This window comes from Ostrinia nubilalis, chromosome 7 (assembly GCF_963855985.1).
Source record: "Ostrinia nubilalis chromosome 7, ilOstNubi1.1, whole genome shotgun sequence".
In the NCBI taxonomy this organism is placed as follows: domain Eukaryota; kingdom Metazoa; phylum Arthropoda; class Insecta; order Lepidoptera; family Crambidae; genus Ostrinia; species Ostrinia nubilalis.
The window spans coordinates 5,862,850-5,884,709 of NC_087094.1; the positions used below are offsets into that span (position 1 = coordinate 5,862,850).

Genomic DNA, 21,860 nt, shown 5'->3' on the forward strand with positions numbered 1-21,860 from the left:
GAAGTATTTTCATCGATAAAATTGTCCATAGATTACGCCCCTTAAAGTTTGATCACTACATGCCCAGACACACTGTATACTCACTATTACCTAACTAGACACAAAATAGATCATCATCATCATATAACACAAAATAGATAAAATACTTTTAATACGTAGGTAATACCTACTACCCTTTAAGACTAGGAGCTTGTATAAAAACACAATTTTATTGAGAAACGTTTATTTATAAAAGCAAAACATAAGTAATAAAAATATTTAAAATATCTACTGTATTATAAAATTAATATCAAATTCATTTATTGCTGTATCATAAACTTTTGACTAGCATTTCTGACAAATAATATTTAATTACTTAGTGTTCGTCATGAGATGCTTTTGCAGCAATAATATTTTTATCTGTTTCTAATACTTAATTCCTACTTACTATTTCCTAAGGTTTATTTAAGACACATAGCTTACATAATTTATAGTCCGCCCGCACAAATAGAAACTGTCAATTTTGTAAATTATTGTCTGATAAAAATAGATTAATAGATTCAAACAGTTTCAACTGTCTCAGTTCGTTTCTTCATTTATTTTGTTAAAAAATAATCAGTTTCTATGCAGTCTATTGCTATTCAAGTGGACTACTAATTGACACCCAATGTAATGTAATTATATTCATTCAATAAATATGTACTTATAGCTAGTGGTTAAACACGTACATGAGTGAAAAGCGCTGAAGTGTTGTGAGTTAGTTAATTATTGTATACTTAGAGCTTACAGACGGTATTTTACGTAAGATTCAGTGTTATCGTAGTTAATTAGATACAAATTGTGTGAATTTGTGTCTGCGGCGACGGCATATTTTTTTTAGGCTGCTTAGACACTAACAGATAATTAAATCACGCCGATGATGTTTAAGTAAACGGATTAACCCCTCTTTCGCAAGGTCAAGCGACAAACAAAAGAAACTATTTTTAACAGGTGGTTACAACTTTATTAACTGACAAGTTCCTAATAAAAAGCGACTTTACAAACAAAATGCGTAACTTATAATTTATTAAAAGGTTAAATTCAAAGACGTTTAGCCAAAAACTCCCTAATGACCTTATTAACTTTTGCTGGTTCTTCTTGCTGGAGGAAATGCCCGCAGTCCTCGATGACAGTTGTCTCAATGTCTGAGTACTCCTGCTTCATGATGTCCAGGACTGATAGGTCTATGTAAGGGTCTTTGGCAGCGTGGATCACGAGCATCGGCACCTTATCGGTGATATGCTTCTCTGGCAAGCAGTAAGCGAAGTTCGCTCTGTAGTAGTTCACCGGAGGAGTAAAGGCAACTGCAACGAAATTAATGATTGAAAATTCGAATCAGTCAAAATGTCTAGATACGAGTACTCATAGATCTTTGCTTAAGTTCTTTTTTGTAACTAAGTATTTATAGATAGGTATGAGTAGTCTTACAGTTAATATTTATGAAAATAAGTTACAGGTTCAATATTTATTCAGTCAAACCAATAAGGCACACTTGTCAAGAGTGATTTTCAAATTATTTTGTACTTGAACAATGATGCAACTAACAACTTACATTGTTTTCCAAACCAGTATTTGTAACACTCCATGTCCTGTTGAGTAATAGTGTCTTTTCCCGGTACCAGCATCGCTTTGTCGAAGATCACCAGGTTGTCCAGTTGCAAAACATGTTCTGCCAGCCCAGGCATTCGGTACATGAACACGTACCTAGAATACAGATTTTACGTAAGTCTTCTAGTTACCGTAGCATATCGACCTTATTATGAAAATGGCTACGAGCTAAGTAATTATGGATGATTAAAGAACCAAGGTAAAAATGTCACGCCGTACCTACATGCTGAGCAGTTTCTTGCTACTTTTCTCAGTACAAAACAGTTTCCCTATAAAGAAAATTCTTAATATCGAAATGACACCGCTATTCTATAAAGAATAGTTGACGACTGAATTTGCCCTATAACTATAAAGCATATTTTAATTAATCTACCTAAGTACGTACCTATTTGTGTAAAGGCTCTAACTAACACTTATCAAGGCAAGGTAAGGCGCGTCCTGTGAGGTTGGTATTTAACTCCACCATATGACCAACGGAGAGGAGGCGTGGCGTAGAGTTCTCACCTTCATCTGTGAAGCAGTCATTTCACAGAAGGAAGCGGCGGAGAGGGAGCGGGAAGCATCACCCGACGCACCCATTGCCCGCCGCCGACGTCATGGGCACAGAAGGAGGCTCTGTGACCTCCATCTGCCCCTTCCTAATAGGCCTCGGCCATCAGATACGGGGGTGTCTGGTGGCGTCTAAAGAGGCCGCGATGGCGCAGCACGTGTCCTGCGTGCCGCTCGCAGGAGGTTGAAGGCGTAATAACCTTCCTTGGTTTGGGGCTGCGCACTAAGCGAGTGAAATGCCGAGCAGGGAACGCGGACGAATGCTTGAGGCAAAACGCCGATAGTGATGGCCCGCGTTCCCGACTCATATGGCTACCGAGGGCAACGTCAGGTTTTTAGTGGGTAGGCCCTGCCCACAGATATGGATAGATGCAGCATGTGTCAAAAATTGTATGAAGCCGAGCGTGCCACTTTTTAAACGTCATTAGTGTCATTTTAGCGAATTTTAGTGATTGCCGCAACGTAAAAGTAATCGTATCATCGTACTGCATTCGCAAAGTCATCGAATGATATCGTGTGACTCGATTCAAAAATTAATTAATTCCGATAAAACTGATATTTTGTTAAATTTATAGGTAGTCTGACTGTGGATTAAAATAATTTTGTAGCGGTAGACGTTATTCTACAATTCTACATTATTAATTTGCAAATAATATTTTTGTTGTGCCTAATGTTTATGAAAGTAATGATCGTTATTCTATTATGTTAAATAGTACTACTAGTAATTCATACTTAATTCCATACTTTTAAATATCCTAGTAAGTAAATGACCTAGTTTCATAAAATAAAGACTATTTTACTCAAGCTTTTTATTTTTAATAAATGTAAAAATGCGTAGTTTTGCCAATACGTTTTCTTTCATAAAGCTAAGTCAGGTACCTAGTTTTGAGATATTTCTAAACGACAAAATCTCGGGCGTCGTATACATAGACTAGTAATAGTGTATACTGCGATCACTGACCTAACTTCTTGATTTGTATATTTCGACGTTATACAGTGCACTCTGTCTTCCGCGATCACTGATCTAACTTGTTTTATAATTCTTCTACTGCTACTTTATTCTAATTAATTACATATTTGTTACTCGTTGCTGTTAATTACAATTCTCAATCCGTAAATAATTTCTTCTCTCTACCGTGTTCGTACTAATGTCCTCGTAAAATCATCGTATCCGATTGTTGTAATCGGATTACATGAACATCACTCGACCATGTATGTCCATTTGGACATATCGGAATGGCACGCTTTGACTAGCAACTTGCTGTATCTACTCTAATCCATATCTGTGGCCCTGCCCTTCTGGCAGGGAGAACCCCACATAACCCACTAAGTGCCCCCGCGGCTGGTGGGTATACAAATCAATGTATTTTCCCGACGAAAAAAAAAAAAGGTTGGTATTTAACTATCGCAGAACTTATCAGACTAGACAATGTTTAAAAACAAAAAACTACCTAACCCATAAAAAAGTTTCTGTCCTAATTTGCAAAGATATTGCGTGTGTCGTAGCGTAGGTGCCATTACGTATGAATATTACGTAAATTATCCACGCTAATTAACCACCCAGTAACTACAAAGGTACAACATTGTTAATTAAATTCATTTTCAATACATTTTTTGCAAAAAGTTACCTAACGAAAATACGTAAGAACTTCCTCAAAATCGTGGTACGTCCAAAAAGATAAATACGTACAACCAAACCTGCTTTCGATTCCGAATGACTAAAGTGCGCAATCTTACGTTACTTATTAATTATGTAGGTAGGTGTCTTCCAAAACCCGATGATGGCAATGACGCACCATGTCCACATGTTAGCTACTTATAGTGACTTTTGCCATAGGTACCTACCTAGAGATTATATGTTAATTAACTAATATTAATTTTAACTTTTATTTTACAAACCAAGTCCGGTTTTTTTACAGAAACACGAGTTAATGAATGATGATAGTATCACCATTAATTATGTAAATAGAAGATGTAATAGGTCCAAAGTCAAACCAATGAAAGAACTATACAACCTATAATAGCTTTCAGCAATTAAACAAGGTTATACCTAAGTCAAGCAAGGACATCAAACAAACAATTTATAAAATGCGGGTAAAAACATTTAAGACGAACTAATTTGTTTTCGACTTTGTGAAAATGTTCGTCAAAAAGAACAAATAAGTACCTACCTAATTATTAATGAACCCTAAGCAAAAATCCTCAGTGCTAAAAATTGCCTAGGTAGGTAATCTTTAACAAGACAATGAAAGACTGTAATGATACTTAGGTAATTACAAGCTTGAACAAAGACTTTCAATGACACACACACAACACAGAAAGGTTTAAAAATGTTACCTACAGTTACTTAACTTTACAACTACATAAGTCGTATTGTTTCGAGAAACATCACAATTAACAAGAAAGTATTCACTGCATTAATAACAGCTACTTCTGATCCCTTTTTATACAGTTACTTACATAGGAAGTTCAACTGAAAACTACGAACAAGATGTGGATGATGTATCTAAAAATATCTTAGTTAATGAATAGTTCGTACCATGATTTCTTCCTTTGTACAGGATTAGACCAAATTGATTGCATCCAGGCTTCTCGAGACAGGCTCGCCAACAAAACGACACCACTCAATACATCTGGATAGAGGTCGCGGAACTTGCAAGCGATCAGACCACCCCAATCATGGGCGACCAATATGCACTTTTCGCGACCTGTAATTATAAAATATCTCAAATTACAAAATATTTAGGCTGAGTTGCACCACTTAACTTTTTTAAGCGTAACTATAACGATAACCGGTGTTTCTTGTATGGAATTGACGTTTGTTAAAGTTAAAGTAAGATGGTGCAACCTAGCCCTAACTGTTCTAAGGTTACTAATAAAATATAGTAGAACTATTATTAGGGCAATAGTAATTAACCTCCTTTAGATTGTATCAGAATTTAATTTGATTGCACCTACCTAGCTGACGAATGAGATCTCTAACATCTTCTATTAATTCCTCATATTGATAAGCTTCAAGGCCTTCTGGTCTCTCCGAGTCCCCGTAGCCCCTCATATCTACAGCAATACACCTGCAATAAAAATAAATATTTTTTGTAATGTTATTAAACGGAAAAATAAACATCATATTTCATAATGTTACATAAAGCATAACCTAACACGGACTTATTCATAATTGATTTTCCTTGAACTTGAGTTTGATAAATTATAACTCAAAGAATTACCATTCATTAAGTAATTCATGAATTCGTATTAAGTATTTCACGACACTTGGTGGGGGCTGCTTCCGTTATAGAATAGAAATTATAATCAATAGTATATTATTTAAATATATTTTGAAGCTGGAATTCAATGGAAATTATGAAATAGACTTGATTTGATAAAGAAGTAGAGCATTGCTTTAAAACAGCTCTATTTCTGATGCTGATTTCACTACCAGTCATAAAATTGGTTGAAGACTTGAAGCCTGTTTCAAGTATTTACTATAATCGCATTTTAGAAGTAAAAATGCAATTAACTATCGCTGCTTACCAATAGTCTTTCTGGAAATCAAGAATCTGATGTCGCCAAGAGTACCAAAATTCTGGGAACCCGTGGAGGAACAACATAAGGGGCTTCGACGGATCTCCACTTTCCACATAGTGTAGCTTTATTTTCTGGAAATGCAAAAATCATAAATTAAATAGCTAGTAAGTATTCTACATAATGGCTAAAATTATCACCCGCGTGTCGGCTTTTAAGGCTCTACATATTATGTAGGTACTTGAAATTATACAAAAAAACCCGAGCCTTAGTTCGTAAGTATAAACGTGAGTCGCATTATGTACTAAGGTTTATGTTTGCATTCCTATATAAAAATGATGTAAGGTATATAGGTAAGTACATAAGTTAGTTAATTATCCATTTAATAACTATCCTACCCAAGTATCTTGTGCATGCTTTGATTACAATCATTAGCCACTTTTCTGCCTTTGAATACCATTGTTTAAAACTATAATGTGCTACAAGCAGTGTCTATTCTATACTATACTTACTCGTATCTGTTTCCGTAATAAAATGTTCTTTATAACGAGTTGTATTGTATTGTAGGTTACTAGGGTTTAATTGTGGGTGGACGTCCCACGCTGCGTTTTCCCTTACGCGGCCTCCACTCCAGAACCTTGCTGCCCCATCGGCCGTCAGTTCTGCGTACTATATGCCCTGCCCATTGCCACTTCAGCTTTCTAATCCGTCGGGCTATGTCAGCGACTTTAGTTCGTTAATTACAATTGTCTTTTTAGGGTTTCCGTAGTCCTGACAAGGAACCCTTATAGTTTCGATATGTCTGTCTGTCTGTCCGTCTGTCCGAGGTTTTTTTTCTTTATTTTTCAAATTAAACTGATATCGCTTAGTTTGTTAAGCGATTTAATTGTTCTAGGACCTAGCTACCTACCTAGAGTCTAGGTAATACCTGCCGTCCCCCGGCGGTAGGTACTCGTATGGATAGGCCATTTTCCTGGGTTTATAAAAAAAAAAGGTAATAGTAATTATTATAAACTAACAATTCCTACATGTAGATTGTAGAGTTACAAAAGAAGACAAAAATACCCCTAGAATAGTGTAACATACCCACTATAGCGGTTTGAATTTGCAAGCCAAACTTCTTGCACCCTGCAAAGTCTGCGGCGATTGCCATGGTGGCGGAAATCTATGTTTCTGACTAAGCCTCCTAGCTTACCCTTTATTATACCGGTCAAACTCTCGGAAAATGGTGACTGATTAATGGACACTGCTCTAATACTGGCCTGTGAAGTCTTATCGACTGAAACAGTGGTCGTGCAATAAAATTTGTGGTTCCGTATGTTAGTCGCATAATACAAAGGTCTGGTAATGCGCGCGGTGACTGTAATGCGCCAGGAAAACAGATCCAATTATTGGTATGCTGACATCGGCAATTACAAAGTTGCAATGACGTAACCCTAGATTAAGGTGTAGAGTCACTGTGCCATACGGCCGTAAGTGCCGTAAGTCTGAAATAAACGGCTATCAATCGAGCAGATACAGACAGATATAAATATTATCTAGAGCAACGAGTTTATTATCAAGGAGATAATAATTATCTCCGATATACCTACCCTGCTAGGTTAGTCTAGAGTCTAGACTAATAGTTATTAAGAAACGTGTCTGATTTTATTTTTAAATCAAGAACATTACACATTTTTAAGAGGCGTCAAAATTTCTCTCTACATTACATGTTATCCCTTTATTATAGCGTAGTGGCACCAATGATCGACACTTTAAGGAGATATTGGGCTTCTTATTAAGATTAAAGGTCATTTAGTCATCTTTAAACCAAAAGTAACGATTGAGCATGATAAGGTATATTCTTGAGATAAGAATAGGATGTATTATTTTTATTAACTATACACGGACTAGAAACAAATCCCAAAAAATGAAAAAGCATATAAATCTCCAATCATCGACACCGAATCTCCAGTAGTCAACACCCAGTCATCGACAGCTGCCACTTACCGACACCCAGTTATCGACGATCTCCTTTTTTGGCAAGTACTCGACCAGGTTTAGGTCGGAAGCTCTGCCAGTCCTGGCTGGTTTACTGCCGGTCGACTTAGAGGTACAGAAGCGTGCGGCTATGTACTTCGCATCAAGGGAAAATATACCTAACCTCCGATTTCTTAAATAGCCGCGATAGTTCTAAAATAAGCCGATTATTTGATTCCCGAGAAGTCGTTGAAGAGGAATTACTTAATGAATGGCAAAAAAGATGGGATACGTCAGTCAAAGGGCGTCACTTATATAATTTCTTCCCGAATGATCTCTAACTAGGCGATGGTTAGAAATCGACCATTGCTCGTCGCAGTTCCTCACGGGACATGGCAACTTTAAACATAAACTTCACTAAGTAATTCAAACTAGTTCCGTATCCTTTTTGCGAGTGTTCCACTAATGATGTCAGTCATGAGCAGTCTGCCCATCATTATTATCTTGTGGGAGTGTGATCTTTGGAAACATGAACGTAATTTAATGCTTAATTCAATACAACGTACCTACATCTGTTTCCGCAATTTATTACACCGATCTTGTCGCGACAAGGAAAAATTTCCGTGCTTTTAAGCGGTTTTGTGAAAAATATTATTGGCAGGTAGTTGCTAATTGCTCATAAGATAAGCCCCCTTCGTGGTGCATAATCTTTTCTTAAAGGTTTTGAACCTTTGTTTGTCACCTGTCATCCGCTTTGCAATGGAGGGAAGTCGAACCTTAATTTCGAACTCCTCCTATGTTCTTATGAATAATTTCGTTGCGGGTCCAATGACAGTTTAACTTTCCCCCGGGACAAACTTGACCTTCATTGGTTGGGTTTTTGTGGCGGTCAAGCCGTAGATCCTGGCTACACAGGAGTTGCAGTGGTGGGAACGAGAGGTGGGAATAGTCCCGATTTTAGTTAAAACTGTGCTCGGCCCCATTATACAGGGTGGAAACGAAAAGTGATCTCACTCGATTATTTCTAAACTATCTATACAAGATATCGAAAAACTGGTTATTGATCCTGAAAGTGCTTCACGAGCCCTTTCAAACGGTATCAGTAATAGGTTATAGAATTAACTGGATCTATCCGAAAATTCAATGTTTTCAGGCTTCATACTAAATGTATGCAAGCCACACAATATTAGAAGTGTAAATTTTTTTTATTCAATAATAAACACTTAAATTGAACTCCAAATTGCATTCTTATTTAGAAAACATTGGTTTTAGGCTTTACTTACTATAATATTATCAAGACATGAGTGCCACGACTGTGGCAGTACTAAATGTATGGAAGCTGGTAACATTGAATTTTCGCTTAGATCAAGTTTATTTTGTAACCTATTATTGGTACCGTTGGATAGAGCTCGTGAAGCACTTTCAGGATCAGTAACCAGTTTTTGGATATCTTGAATAGTTTTTAATATTAGGTGTGGTTTTACTAAATGTATGGAAGCCGGAAACATTGAATTTTCGGATAGATCCAGTTTATTTGGTAACCTATTATTGGTACCGTTGGATAGAGCTCGTAAAGCACTTTCAGGATCAGTAATCAGTTTTTGGATATCTTGTATAGTTAAGAAATAATGGAGTGAGATCACTTATCGTTTCCACCCTGTATAATATAGTGTAACCCATTGTTGTTTTTCCCGAAATTTTATCATGGAGCGTAATCCTACCTAGGTACTCCGAAACGTTTAGCAGCAACTGCAATCTTTTCGCAATTTTAACAGCTTGTACAGCTTTTTCTAACTGCTCGGGAGAATATTTTTTTCTCGAACCAATCATCGACATATATTATTCCCCAATAATCGACACTTGTCGATTACTGGTAGCTCGACTATGAATAGTTTACTTCAAATATCTACTAAATGAGCAAAGTCATAAGAACTATATTCGGTTGTCAAATGAAAAATGTTCCAAAAAATTACTATCGACACGTGTCGATTATTGGAAAAGTCAGTTTGTGAAAACCAGTGATCGACATCAACATTTTACTAATATCAAAATAACATTTTAAATTCGTTATAACAAAAATGGATTCTATAGTTCATAAAGTAACCCGTGAAAAAGATAAAATTCAAATAAGTTACAATACAGTAGTGTAATTAACAAAAAATGTACTCACTTCCTTAAGGATTTTACTAAGAAATGTTGTTATTTTCGCCGGTACTCCAGCCGCAATCAGTTGTTATACTGCCATTTTCAAAATAAATTGGCGGATTTTGCTTAAATGTCAATGGGAGGCAGTCAAAAGTGTGCTTTCTATGGTACAGTGTTGACATATTAAGAAATCGATTTTATACTCTTATTTTATTGAATCAAAAAATAAAGTGTCGGTCATTGGTTCTTGTCGGTCATTGGTGCCACTACGTTACCTAATATCCTGACTTATAGTTATTTATCAAAGTATTACTTAAAATTTAACTGCAGCTAAGATAATGTCTTACGGTAACTACTTGCATCGTCCTAAATAATATTGAGCTGCCCCAGGGTAGCCCGATAACATTACGATTACGACGAATATTGTATAAGTGCATGTATCAAAGTACGATTACTGTTAATATCGATTCGTGCGAAACGTCTGTTCTCAATAGGGACAACTTTTACTTGGAGAGCAAGATTTATTTGTCAAAAACATTTTCAGCTTTCTACAGGATTGACGCTCTACCTCGACGACAAACCCGCGTTTGCGACATCTGAATTATTTTCAAGATTTATCAAGATCTTGAACATTCTTGTTGCATAAAGTCATATGTAGACCGAGATCCAAGATTGCTATGCCTTGTAGGGTAAATAATGAGTCGAGGTGTGCGTGCCGTGCCGGTGCATAACATATACAGTGCATTCACTCGAGTGCCCGAGCGCAGTGTGCAATACTGCAATAATAGCCATTGCACATTTGCAAAGCACCAAACACGAAAGTCGTTCCGCTTTCTGGTCCGGATCTCTTCCGGATGGCTGAGTAAACCTAACAAGATTTTTCTGGGATTTTCATCACGTGGGCAGGAGTTACAATATTATGACCTATTTTCTGTAAAATATCTAGAGTTTCTTCGATGATAGATACATAGGTAGACACAATATTATGATAGGACTTGACGCTAATAAAACATTCAATCGTATCATACAAAGAGTTGAAGACGTCATGGTAAAATTGCGCGGATAGTGTCTCCCCTTATGTCCAGCTACTGTGGACTGGAATAGATTGATGATGATGATACTTAATACAAAAAAATTTAGGGATCGAGTCAATGCAGACTCTCTATCAAAGATTGAGTAACAGACAGTGTAATACAAGTTGTCTTGAGGATGTCTATCGTGAATTTCAGTTATTTAAAGATAATTATAATTTTCATTGTCCGGTGAAAATCGTGATTATCTAGAAGCCCTAAGAAGGTCGATTTCTTCCTGATAACGCTGATAATGCTACACAATCATGTTTAATCGATGCAAAATTATTTAGTGTGTGCCTAAACATGATTTAAATTATACCCAGTCAGTCATAGTCACAGTAGTATTTATTATTCTGTGGTACCTAATAGTACCTATTTAATTCTTCTTATTTTATTTATAACCAAGCAAACTAGGCTATCTAGGGCTCCGCTCGTGGCCTCATAATCAGCTAAGTGGCCTGTATATTTTGCATCTGTGTAGGTATCACTTTACTATGAAAGGCAAGCGAAACGAGTAACGTCAGTGAAAGTCGTTTGCGGAAAAATATTTTATTCTACGGCTTTCCCTAGTTAGATTGAATTTACAAATCCATTTCCTATTATTTATTGAACTTAAGAAGACTTAAGAAATAATGGATGTTACCTCTTAAGTCCACCATTATTTAGTTTAGCAACCAACTTTCGAAGCATTCCAGTAAGATTCTTTGTATAGTTTGGTTGGCACTCCCCACGTTTTACCTTCACAAAACTTATCAAATAAAAAACAGGAATAAATTAAATAAACCTTGAAAGGTTACGGTAATGGGCAGGTAACCTTAAAAATATTTACGTATGCTTTTGAATTTTTATCAAACAAAGACTTTAAGAAAAGAGTATCTAGTCAATATCAACTTTCAAAACTGAAAAATTGGATAATATAATAATTGGATATTCCGTGGGCTATACTTAGAAAGAACGCAATAAGAGTGCGGCCGAAACTTATGGCGTACGCACGCACCATACCGTGCGTGCTTCTTATACATTTTTCTATATTTTTTAACGTAGTAGGTATATTGTGTTGTGTACCTATTATTTAATTCTTACATTTCAAATATCGCTACAGTACTTACCTAAAGAAGGTGTTTACAGAATGCATGCAAATGTTGTGTCTACTAGTTAACAGCTGTAAACACCACTATAGGTATATGTACACAAGACGGATATTTTTATCAGTTGTTGTGAAATAACTATATAACATCTGTTGGATTAAAAATATGTTTATAGCTTTAACGTGGTTTAACGTTGCAGTTTCAGGTGTTACTTTATATTAGGTACTTTCTTTTAAGGTTCTACCCACCTACTTACATTTAAAGGCACGACGTTTGTGGTGAATGTGGAGAACGTAAACCGTACATAATTCAAAAGAATTGAAAATTACACGCAGAAGGCAAAAGCTGACTTCAACTCTTCATAGCGATGACACATTTTTACCCAAAATTATTTTTTAAGCAAGAATGTAAGAAAGAAGTTACCGTTTTATAAGATAGGAGTAAAATACATAATAATAATTTGTGTTTTATATTCCGTAACAATTTTTTTTTCTTTACACTGTGTATTTTCCTTTCAACTGGTGGCCATGGCATCATCCTGTATATTTTTCACTCTTGCATTTAGTGTGTATCGTATAAAATGCTTCATGAAAATTTAAAAAATTAAAATAACTTTACTTACATTAACTTTAATATATTTGTGCACTCCATACTTCGGGTCAGAGAGGCAGGCCGGAGGTTCGAGTTTCCTCTTCGGGGTTAACGAATTCACGAACAAGCCCTTTACATTATTCAGCGCAATAATAATTAGCACTACCATACAGTAGTATACGGTTAACAAATTGACCACAATGAGTCGGTACAACTTTGTGGATAGATCCATGACTACTTAGTACCGACCATCGGTATCACAGTATTAACACGCGGCTACAAGAGCCGGCCGCCTAAAGCAGACTGATCCGAGTTCAACAAGTCCTTTGGTACGTAACGAATACCTACAGCTGCTAGCAAGATTAACCGTGCTAAAGTCGAAAATCCCTTACGTTTTCGCCATGCCTATGAATGACTTTTCTTAGCACGCAATGAATAGGTGTTGGCATTGACACGATGCAAAGTCAAAATATTCATTCAATTTGCAGATAGGTAGGTACTGATAAGCCATAGCATAGGTAGGTAGGTACTTATCAGTGACACACTAATAAATTAGAAAACCGCTTAATGTTTTTGTCCGTTATTTAAAGGACTACTTATACCTAATTTTCGGCCGTTTGGTGTAGTGGTTCAAAACGGACTACTATGCCGAAGGTCCCGCCCGGGTTCGATTCCCGGCCGGGCAGAAATTGAAATGATGAATTTTAATATTTTTAATTTATGAGACGGGTCTGGGTGTATATGTATGTATTATGTATTTACAAAAAAACAAGTATTTAAGTATGTTTATATCCGTTGTTTGTACCCATAGTACCCAAGCTTTGCTTAGTTTGGGGCTAGCGGCGCAGTGTAAAATGTCCAAGGATATTTATTTATTTATTTATTAATGGGAATCTTAACAGTTGAGTTAAATGTATTTATTTCTTTGTTTATTGCACCATGAGGTTCTTCTGTTTTTACCCGACTGCGCCAGAAGGTTAAATTGACAATTTTCACGCGTTGCCGGCACATCTAGTTCACTGAACTAAGTACCTAATGTAATTAGAGGTCTTCGTTCTAGCAGTCACCACTCACCAATGCCATACTAATGACTTAAGCCATTAAAAGATTGTACTTATTATTGCAACTAGCACTTAGCTGGAGTATTTAGGCAAAAAAAATATATTTACTTATCCACTAGAAAAAGGTGTGAAAAAGTAGCAGACAGACGTCTGTCTGTCTAGTAACTAGTCTTAGTTGCTTTTGAATTGATAATATTTTATTTAGGCAATTGTACCAACTTGGTACTGTACTACTACCAAAGCACGTTATTTATTATTCACGAAAGTTGTAGCATTTACAATGTATTTACGATTGTACCTACCTACTAATGTGTGATTGAAAGTATCGAGGGGTCAGCTAAAAATAAAACCATTGCTTTACGTAATAACAAATAATAAACTTTATTCACATCACAATGCAACGATTCTATATTATGTGGCCACAAAAAATATCCTAGAAACAATTTCTACAAATTGTCATGGTCTCTAAAAATAGTAAATGAACGTAATAATTTTATTAAAAACAAAAGGAATCCTATTGCTAACGTTCCTACCACTAGGTACTTACTTTTTCATTTCACTAAACATTTTTCGGTGCTTGTGTAAAAATAGAAACTTCTCATGTTTGTAGAAGCGTTAACAAGTAGGTGTGATCTTTTGATTAAACCATTATTTGCAGGTTATTCCTACTGAACACCCTGTATTTGTTTTAAAATCTCATGATCACTCCCACTAAACACATTTTATAGTTCGATTAATGCTGGTGCCTACATTTTTAGCTCGTGGTAGAGCTGTTTAATAGAATCACTACACCCGCATTTGGATTTGGATTAATTTATTAATCGTGCTCTATAAAATTACAGAATATTATAAATAATAACCTATTTATTACAGACAACTGCCCGTACCTACACCAATTAAGTGCTAAGTATTATTTTCAAAAGCTTAGAGCTGCCTGATCGTGTATTCTGAACTAAGTAGTGCTACTTAAGTTATATTTCAATGTCATCACTGCCTATAAGTATTAAAATAAAATGTTTTTCTAATAAAAAATGTAAATATTCCTTCCAACTACATAATAATAGAAATACAGATACATTACCTTTTTAATAGGTTTGAATCACGACTTATATTGTTCTAAAGGTCGATTCAAAAGATGCCGATCACAGGAAATTATATCTATAATTTCTGCAATAATATTCCAGTAATAACCTTATTATTAACAACGTGTGCAAACGTACGTTTTCAATTAGTAATGCGGTATCTTTCTTTATTCTTCATTGCCCATAAATCTGCTTCTGGGCCTTATTAAATTGATATCATTGAATAAAGCATCCACATCACTAACGGGTTCTGGGTGCCGAGACACGTCACGCATGCCTCTCCACGTATCAATGTCGTTCATGACGGTCATGGTAAAATTCCCGAACGTAGCGTTTGGAAGAGCGCTGTTTTCACCATTTCCCCCGTTGTTCTCTTGATTGAACCGTTCCATGGTTTCTTTTTCTATTCTCTCCAGACGCTCCATCACTTTCGTGGGATCCGCATCTCTTGGCCGTTCGTTAAAATCGATGTCGATGTCGATTCTGAAATTTTTTCGATTGTTAAAGTGAAAGGCTGAGCCAGTTTCAAAAAACTCTTACTGTAACGTATGACTACGAGAGAGTACATTGAGACTTTAATTGGTTGAATTTAGATATTTGGTACAACCATACCTACATAAGCTATTCCCGATACTACTACTACGATACTGTTTTTAATATTCCCACTTAACATTTTTTTGATTAACCCATGAAACAATTTATTAGGAGGTTTAACTTTTTGATCCATTCTGTGTATTCGAAGTTACGGAGACATCATGCATAAAATTAATGGAAGGCTATGTTTCAATTTATCAAACAAAACGCTTATAAAGCTAACCGTCTGTTGCGTAGTCAATAACTTTCTATACAAACATAAGTACGCGACTAGGCCATATTTACCTACCACCACGACTTGTGTTTGTATCAACAGAGCAATATTTGACAAAGATTATGTCCTTAGTTAAAGACAACCAATTATGATCAAATAACCCGAACGAACTAAACAAAAAAAAGTAACAAAACCGATTGAATAAGAAAGAAGCTCTACCTACGAAGTAAGCAACTAAAGTTAAATAATTCTGTCACAAAATAAATACCTACCTACACGTTAAGAAAAAAGGTTTTGTTTGAGTTATCTACAGAATAAAATTATTGCTAATTCGCTATCAAATAGGTACATATTTTTGATCCCATAACAAAGACTCCATAATTAAATTATTTTTTTTGTCCTACAAGTGAGAGCCTTACCCGGTTTCCTCCCTGAATTTCGCCCAGTCTTCGAGACGAGGTGCCCTTGGTATTTCTGCTGCTAGGGCACGAGTAGCCTCTTCCATCGCCTGTTCGACCATCTCTTTCTCTTCGTCAACTAAAACCAATTAAATAAATGATCTCATTTTAAAGTCATAGGCCAATCAAATTAGATTTTTTCGAAGAATTAATTCCCAGCAAGCTGGACATCGTTTTAATACTCATTTGTAGAGCAGAAAGTTATCTCGTCTCGTCAGTTACTGGCTCCCAAAAGTTATGTACACCACCAGCTGGGATTTATTGTACACCACCCACAAAACAAGAAAGCAAGAGATACACATGGACAGTACAATATAGGCGGTCTTATCGCTATAAATAAGCGGTCTCTTGAAGACAACCTATGGAGAGGAGGACAGTTGTTTAAAATAAGTTCTTATGTTAAAAAACGGTAAAAAGACAGGGTGAAAGTGTATCAATAAAAAATGAATGCACCTGTCTTTAAACGATTAACGCATTATAATGAGAAATGCCTTACAACCTTTTGAGAGAAATCTTGTTTCGCAATAGGCCGCATGCGTGTCACCAGACAATACGTTTACAAGTTGACACATTACGTTTGCGAAGAAATCTTATAAATTCCAACGTCTGTAAGTAAGTAGGTAGGTAGGTACCTATCCTATCTCACCATTATGATGATGTAACTGATGTTTAAATAAACTTTTTGATTGATTTAAGTGGGTTATAAGATATACGGGTTATGGTATACGACATACTTAGTACACCCGTTTAACAAGCAACTAAATTATAAGTAAGTAGGTACCTTTTAATAAGATAAATATAATTCAGAGAACATAAGAAGAATGACAGTGTGCCAATCAATATGTTTTGGCAGCCAATATGTTGGCATGATTTGACTTTATATAGGAATCAAACCTAAAACTTGTCGCTTCTGAATTTATGCTATTCTCACTACGCTATCGGACCATCTTAAAGTTAAAACAATGAAAACGAAAGTTAAAGTTTTTAATCAACTCGTCCCTTATTCTTTTTAGTAAAACACGTTTGGTTTTTTAAAACCAATAATTCATTCGTTCGTGACGTAACTACCCTTTCACCGGGTCATAATAAAGGAGTTAAACAAAATAGTTACATTGCATCTGCTTATTAATAATTAACTTACCGCAATTCTTCCGGGCAGTTACGGGACGTCGCAAAGCTCGGGTCAGATTACCGCACACGGGCTCGTGAGAAGTCAGCTTGCTGCCACTACAGCGCCACTCCTCGTCTTCCAATTAAAACTCAAGTGTTAGTGTTCGTTTTTTTATAGCTTAATTTGATATGTAGGTACTTTATTTTTCAATAGCAAAAAGGCACATATTATGAGCGTTATCAAATAGCCAGATAATTTGCATTACATCCTCAACACCCGGTTCCCAAAAGTCTAGCAGAAGCTAAGTAAATGGGTATTCATTTGATAATTTTGAGATAGATCCACAGAATAGGGATGGAACTAAGTAAATCGAAATTAAAATGCGTTATTTTTAAATGACAGCAGGATTACCAATGGTAGGTAATCCTCTAACAGCTTAGTACCTAATGTTTACCTACCCATCAAAGAGTTTAGTATCTGCAGTCTGGTCGGAGCGTCTATATTGGGTCGCTCGTGAGCAGTACGTGGCCTCGGTGGCAGGGCAGGGCGCACTGGTCGTAAGCCCGCACTCTCAGTAGTCGCCGGTCGTCGGTGTCGGCGAATGGTGGGCAACACTTCGTCCTCAATACCTTCGCCGGTCTTTTCCTGTGAAGGATTCGTCATAATATTTAGTAAAAGACCACGGATATAATCATGAATAAAAAGCACCGACTAGAACTCATGTCGCACTGATGAAGAAGCACTTAACACAAATTAAGTACCTCAGGAAATTGTGATGATGGTCCTGGCTCCGGTTCAGAAGTAGAGACTTCTAGGGATGGTTTCAGTTCTGCCATCTCTACATCACTTGCTTCAGAATCTGAACTAGACATCGGCCCAAAAATACCTTCTGTATCGTCTGTTTAGGAAATACATTACGCTTAATTTTATAGACTTATCTCAAGTTGATATCTTATAAATAAAAAGACGATTTTGCAAACACTTACATTCGATATCTAGGTGCAATGGATGATCATCCAAATAGACAAGCATGGGTAGGGAGGCCGCAATCCGTGACCTGTATTGAGGCAAATCTGCTGCCGGAGAGCCTTTCAAAGTCAACCGACGTAATGAACCGCAAACACCAAGAGTCCAGATTCGGCTGGTGTCTGGGACAGGATTGCTGGAACCCCAATTGCAAGTTGTTGAATTCATTTTATACCAACTTTTTTTTAACAGGTAGAATCTTTTTATACTAAGTAATACATACTCAGATAAATTGAGTGTATGTAACTTCTGCAATGCCGCTAATGGTTGTAGGTCTTGAAGACGGTTTCCAGACGCATGAAACTCGCGCAAAGCACCTAACCCCCACACTCCATCCAAGCTGGTCAGGCCACATCGATTTACGCTCAAAATCTACAACATTTTTAATACGCTTGATTAATCCTAAACTGCAATAACTCTTGGCAGTTTATTCAAGCCATACACAGTATGTGGCGAATTATTTTATTGGCGTGATGATTTTTGACGATGATAAAGGTAGATTAGCCAGATCATAAACTCTAAAAAAATTAATAGACAAACGTTACTTTTAAATGCACTAAGCCAATCCCAAGATCACGTAAAGATGTAAGAGCGCTGCCATCCAGAGTCAGCGAGCGAAGTCTAGGCGCTAGCACGTGAAGTCTCCTCAAGCCGACTCGTTCAGCCACTACCCGCAGTTTTGCTTCTCTAATGCGTAGCACGTCCTCGTCAGTGGCCACACCACTACACTGTTTCTGAATACATTTAAAATTATCATTAAATTATGTAGCTATTCTACCGTGGCTATAATTATTCCAAAACATGAAAAAAGTAGTAAATTAAAAAGTTTTCGTGATGTTATACTAACGCTGAGTTAACGATTTCGCTTTTCTAGGCTAGAATTTTTTTTTTCAGGAAATTAATTAAAGGTAGATAAGATTACTAAACCGCAAAACTTTCACCAACCACATAAAAGAGAAACTCACGAGTAATTCGATCAACGTCAGTTCCCTAGGAATCACTATTCGTCGATAGCCAGGAAGACGTCGCTCAAGTTCGTCTTGGCCTGGTGGTTGTTCAGGCTCTGGAGGAGGCATCGCCAATGCTCTGTATCAAAATCATTTCAAATGTATAAGTAAATGGTCACTAGGCCTTTTTGTAAGAATATTTGTTTAAAAAGTACCTAATAATGCGTGCGTGCAAGTACTTCGCATCGCACGTACCTCTACGTACAAACCTGAATAATGGAGTGGCGCGTATAATTTGGGGCTCAGGCGAACTAGCGCTAGATATTTCAGAGGGTGATGGCGAGGCAGCAATGCTAGGAGTTTGAGGAGCACTGCCAAGCTCCACACATGGTGCTTCAAAAGCAGGCATTTTAAATTGCAGCTGTAATAAAACATTCATAAACTTAACTTTATTATTTGGGTTGCTAAATAAGTACTTATAGCGTAAGTGTTTTACCATTAACTTACTTCACTGTTTGTAACTTTTCAAGTGAATAATAAATTATATAACAAGAAACAATAATTAATGTAAAGTAAGAAAACATTGGCTTGCATTATTTGTAGACAATTTTGACATTTTGTTTGTTTATTCCGGCCATTTTGGTAACCATTAGCAACATTACTTTTCTTCTTGGCGGGCTGCCTTTTACGTTGGCGGGAAAGTGATTATACTATAGATGACCCACGCTGAACTGTCCCGCCAAACTCAATGACAGGGGGGCGCTACCATCGTTCAACTATATGGTTTCCAACATGGCAAAAATCGGAACTAGCGATTCGGTATTGACGGTGGCGCCCCACTGTCAATGTCATGCACAGGACAGTTCAGTATTTTGGAACTATAGTCAGTTTGCTCTACGTCAGAAATCTCATGCTTTTTAATTCCGTTGTTTAGCCGAATATGTGAAATAATGGTGGATTATCAACCATTATTATGTATTTGTCGGCGCCGGACACAGATGCTGCAAATTATTATTGATGATTAATAGTACCAATCTTAATATTATGTTATCTGTAGAAATCTGTAGAGCAGAAGGTTTGTGATTCCTAAACGTAACACCCGACTGATGCGCAGAAAAAGATAACTGTCAATCAGTTGTGTCATGTCAAGTGTGAGCAGGCGGCTGCGAGGTTATCTTTGAAAGCGTATTGAGTTCGGTGGAACGTTAAATTGTAGGAAAAGTGATTGTCAACCATCCAAGATATTATCTCCTTGCCCGTTAACCCACGCCTATGGAGATTCCACCCCTAGAGTTCCTTCTGATAGAGACCCAGTGCCTTTATCAGAAGTGGGATTCGAAGGGCACTATTCAAAGGAGATAAATCTTTCAGCATGCACACCTACGCTACGCAACTGATCAAGTTTTACATGGAGGATGCTGACTCAGACATTGAGAGTTGGTGCAGGTTGACGGAAATTATTGTGATTGACGTAAGCTGGAAGGGCCTTTGTGAGTGAGTGAGTTGAGGGGGCCGGGCCAAGGGCGCCCGAGCCACCCTGTTGCCGTGGTTGAAGGGGCTGTTTACGCCCGGGCCACGCTGATGTAATGTTGGTTTCCTGGTCGCATGGCTGCATGCCTGGATCAGCAGTAGTAGTGGTGCGGTTTGAGGTAAATGGTTGAAGGAGCCTTGGCTTAAGCCTTGCGCATCGGGCCATGTTACCTAAACTCTGGTTTCCTGGTCGGCCAGCTGTAATGTGTTGGTTTCCTGGTCGGGCCAGCTGTAATGTTTTGGTTTCCTGGTCGGCGGGGCCTCACCCCGGGCCAGCTGCAATGTTTTGGTTTCCTGGTCGGCGGGGCCTCACCCCGGGCCAGCTGTAATGTTTTGGTTTCCTGGTCGGCGGGGCCTCACCCCGGGCCAGCTGCAATGTTTTGGTTTCCTGGTCGGCGGGGCCTCACCCCGGGCCAGCTGTAATGTTTTGGTTTCCTGGTCGGGCTTCGCGCCCGGGCCAGCTGTAATGGTTTGGTTTCCTGATCCAGGGTCATCACGCCCTGATCAGCTGTATTTATTGTGATTCTACGATCTGATATTCGCACGCTTTGTAGTCAGGAATGGACGAGCTGTGATAATGAGAAATTGAATGTTTACAGATGGACAAACCCTGGACTAAGCGCACGAGGCCGTGCGATAGTCAGGCTGGCCGTGTCGGCGCCGGACACAGATGCTGCAAATTATTATTGATGATTAATAGTACCAATCTTAATATTATGTTATCTGTAGAAATCTGTAGAGCAGAAGGTTTGTGATTCCTAAACGTAACACCCGACTGATGCGCAGAAAAAGATAACTGTCAATCAGTTGTGTCATGTCAAGTGTGAGCAGGCGGCTGCGAGGTTATCTTTGAAAGCGTATTGAGTTCGGTGGAACGTTAAATTGTAGGAAAAGTGATTGTCAACCATCCAAGATATTATCTCCTTGCCCGTTAACCCACGCCTATGGAGATTCCACCCCTAGAGTTCCTTCTGATAGAGACCCAGTGCCTTTATATTTATGTGAACGTACCGTGCAATATGAGTGTAGGTAAATGAAACAAAACAGTGCAACCCATAAGTTTTCAAACTCTCCTCAGTAAAGCGCCACATCTTTATTAAATTCAAGGAGTGGGAAGTGGTACCATCTATCATCCTTCACCTTCATTAGGTACATCATTTAAATAAGTTTAGGGACATTATAAAATTAAGAAAAATTAAAACTAAAGATTTGGCTGTATGGCGTAATGCCCTTGCTTTTTCGTGAAAAAAATCACACTGACATGTGACAATGACATTAGTGAAA

General features: G+C 37.4%; 2 protein-coding genes across 2 annotated transcripts; both read right to left on the reverse strand.

Moving 5' to 3' along the window:
• Positions 1-959: 959 nt before the first annotated feature.
• LOC135073091 (epoxide hydrolase 1-like) lies at positions 960-12,866 on the reverse strand. The gene is made up of 6 exons (XM_063967128.1): positions 12,585-12,866; positions 5,707-5,831; positions 5,134-5,246; positions 4,715-4,883; positions 1,571-1,722; positions 960-1,322 (listed from the first exon to the last, which is right to left on the reverse strand). Exons 1-6 carry the CDS (start codon positions 12,783-12,785, stop codon positions 1,060-1,062), a joined length of 1,023 nt encoding a protein of 340 aa, XP_063823198.1. The 5' UTR covers positions 12,786-12,866; the 3' UTR covers positions 960-1,059.
• A 1,104-nt stretch (positions 12,867-13,970) lies between these two features.
• Positions 13,971-19,674, reverse strand: LOC135073562 (uncharacterized). The gene is made up of 11 exons (XM_063967731.1): positions 19,554-19,674; positions 19,316-19,467; positions 19,065-19,185; positions 18,645-18,833; positions 18,323-18,471; positions 18,060-18,235; positions 17,835-17,971; positions 17,532-17,718; positions 17,104-17,208; positions 15,924-16,041; positions 13,971-15,179 (listed from the first exon to the last, which is right to left on the reverse strand). Exons 2-11 carry the CDS (start codon positions 19,453-19,455, stop codon positions 14,864-14,866), a joined length of 1,638 nt encoding a protein of 545 aa, XP_063823801.1. The 5' UTR covers positions 19,456-19,467; positions 19,554-19,674; the 3' UTR covers positions 13,971-14,863.
• Positions 19,675-21,860: the final 2,186 nt, after the last annotated feature.

Excerpts from the sequence above, each read along its gene's own strand:
- LOC135073091 (XM_063967128.1), bottom strand. The coding sequence starts at position 12,785 with ATGGATCTATCCACAAAGTTGTACCGACTCATTGTGGTCAATTTGTTA. Across the intron at positions 5,832-12,584 it reads ACAAATATATTAAAGTTAAT|AAAATAAAGCTACACTATGT; the intron begins GTAAGTAAAGTT and ends TTGCATTTCCAG. Across the intron at positions 4,884-5,133 it reads AGATCTCATTCGTCAGCTAG|GTCGCGAAAAGTGCATATTG; the intron begins GTAGGTGCAATC and ends TTATAATTACAG.
- LOC135073562 (XM_063967731.1), bottom strand. The coding sequence starts at position 19,455 with ATGCCTGCTTTTGAAGCACCATGTGTGGAGCTTGGCAGTGCTCCTCAA. Across the intron at positions 18,834-19,064 it reads TGACGTTGATCGAATTACTC|AAACAGTGTAGTGGTGTGGC; the intron begins GTGAGTTTCTCT and ends AAATGTATTCAG. Across the intron at positions 16,042-17,103 it reads AACTGCCCGGAAGAATTGCG|TTGACGAAGAGAAAGAGATG; the intron begins GTAAGTTAATTA and ends AATTGGTTTTAG.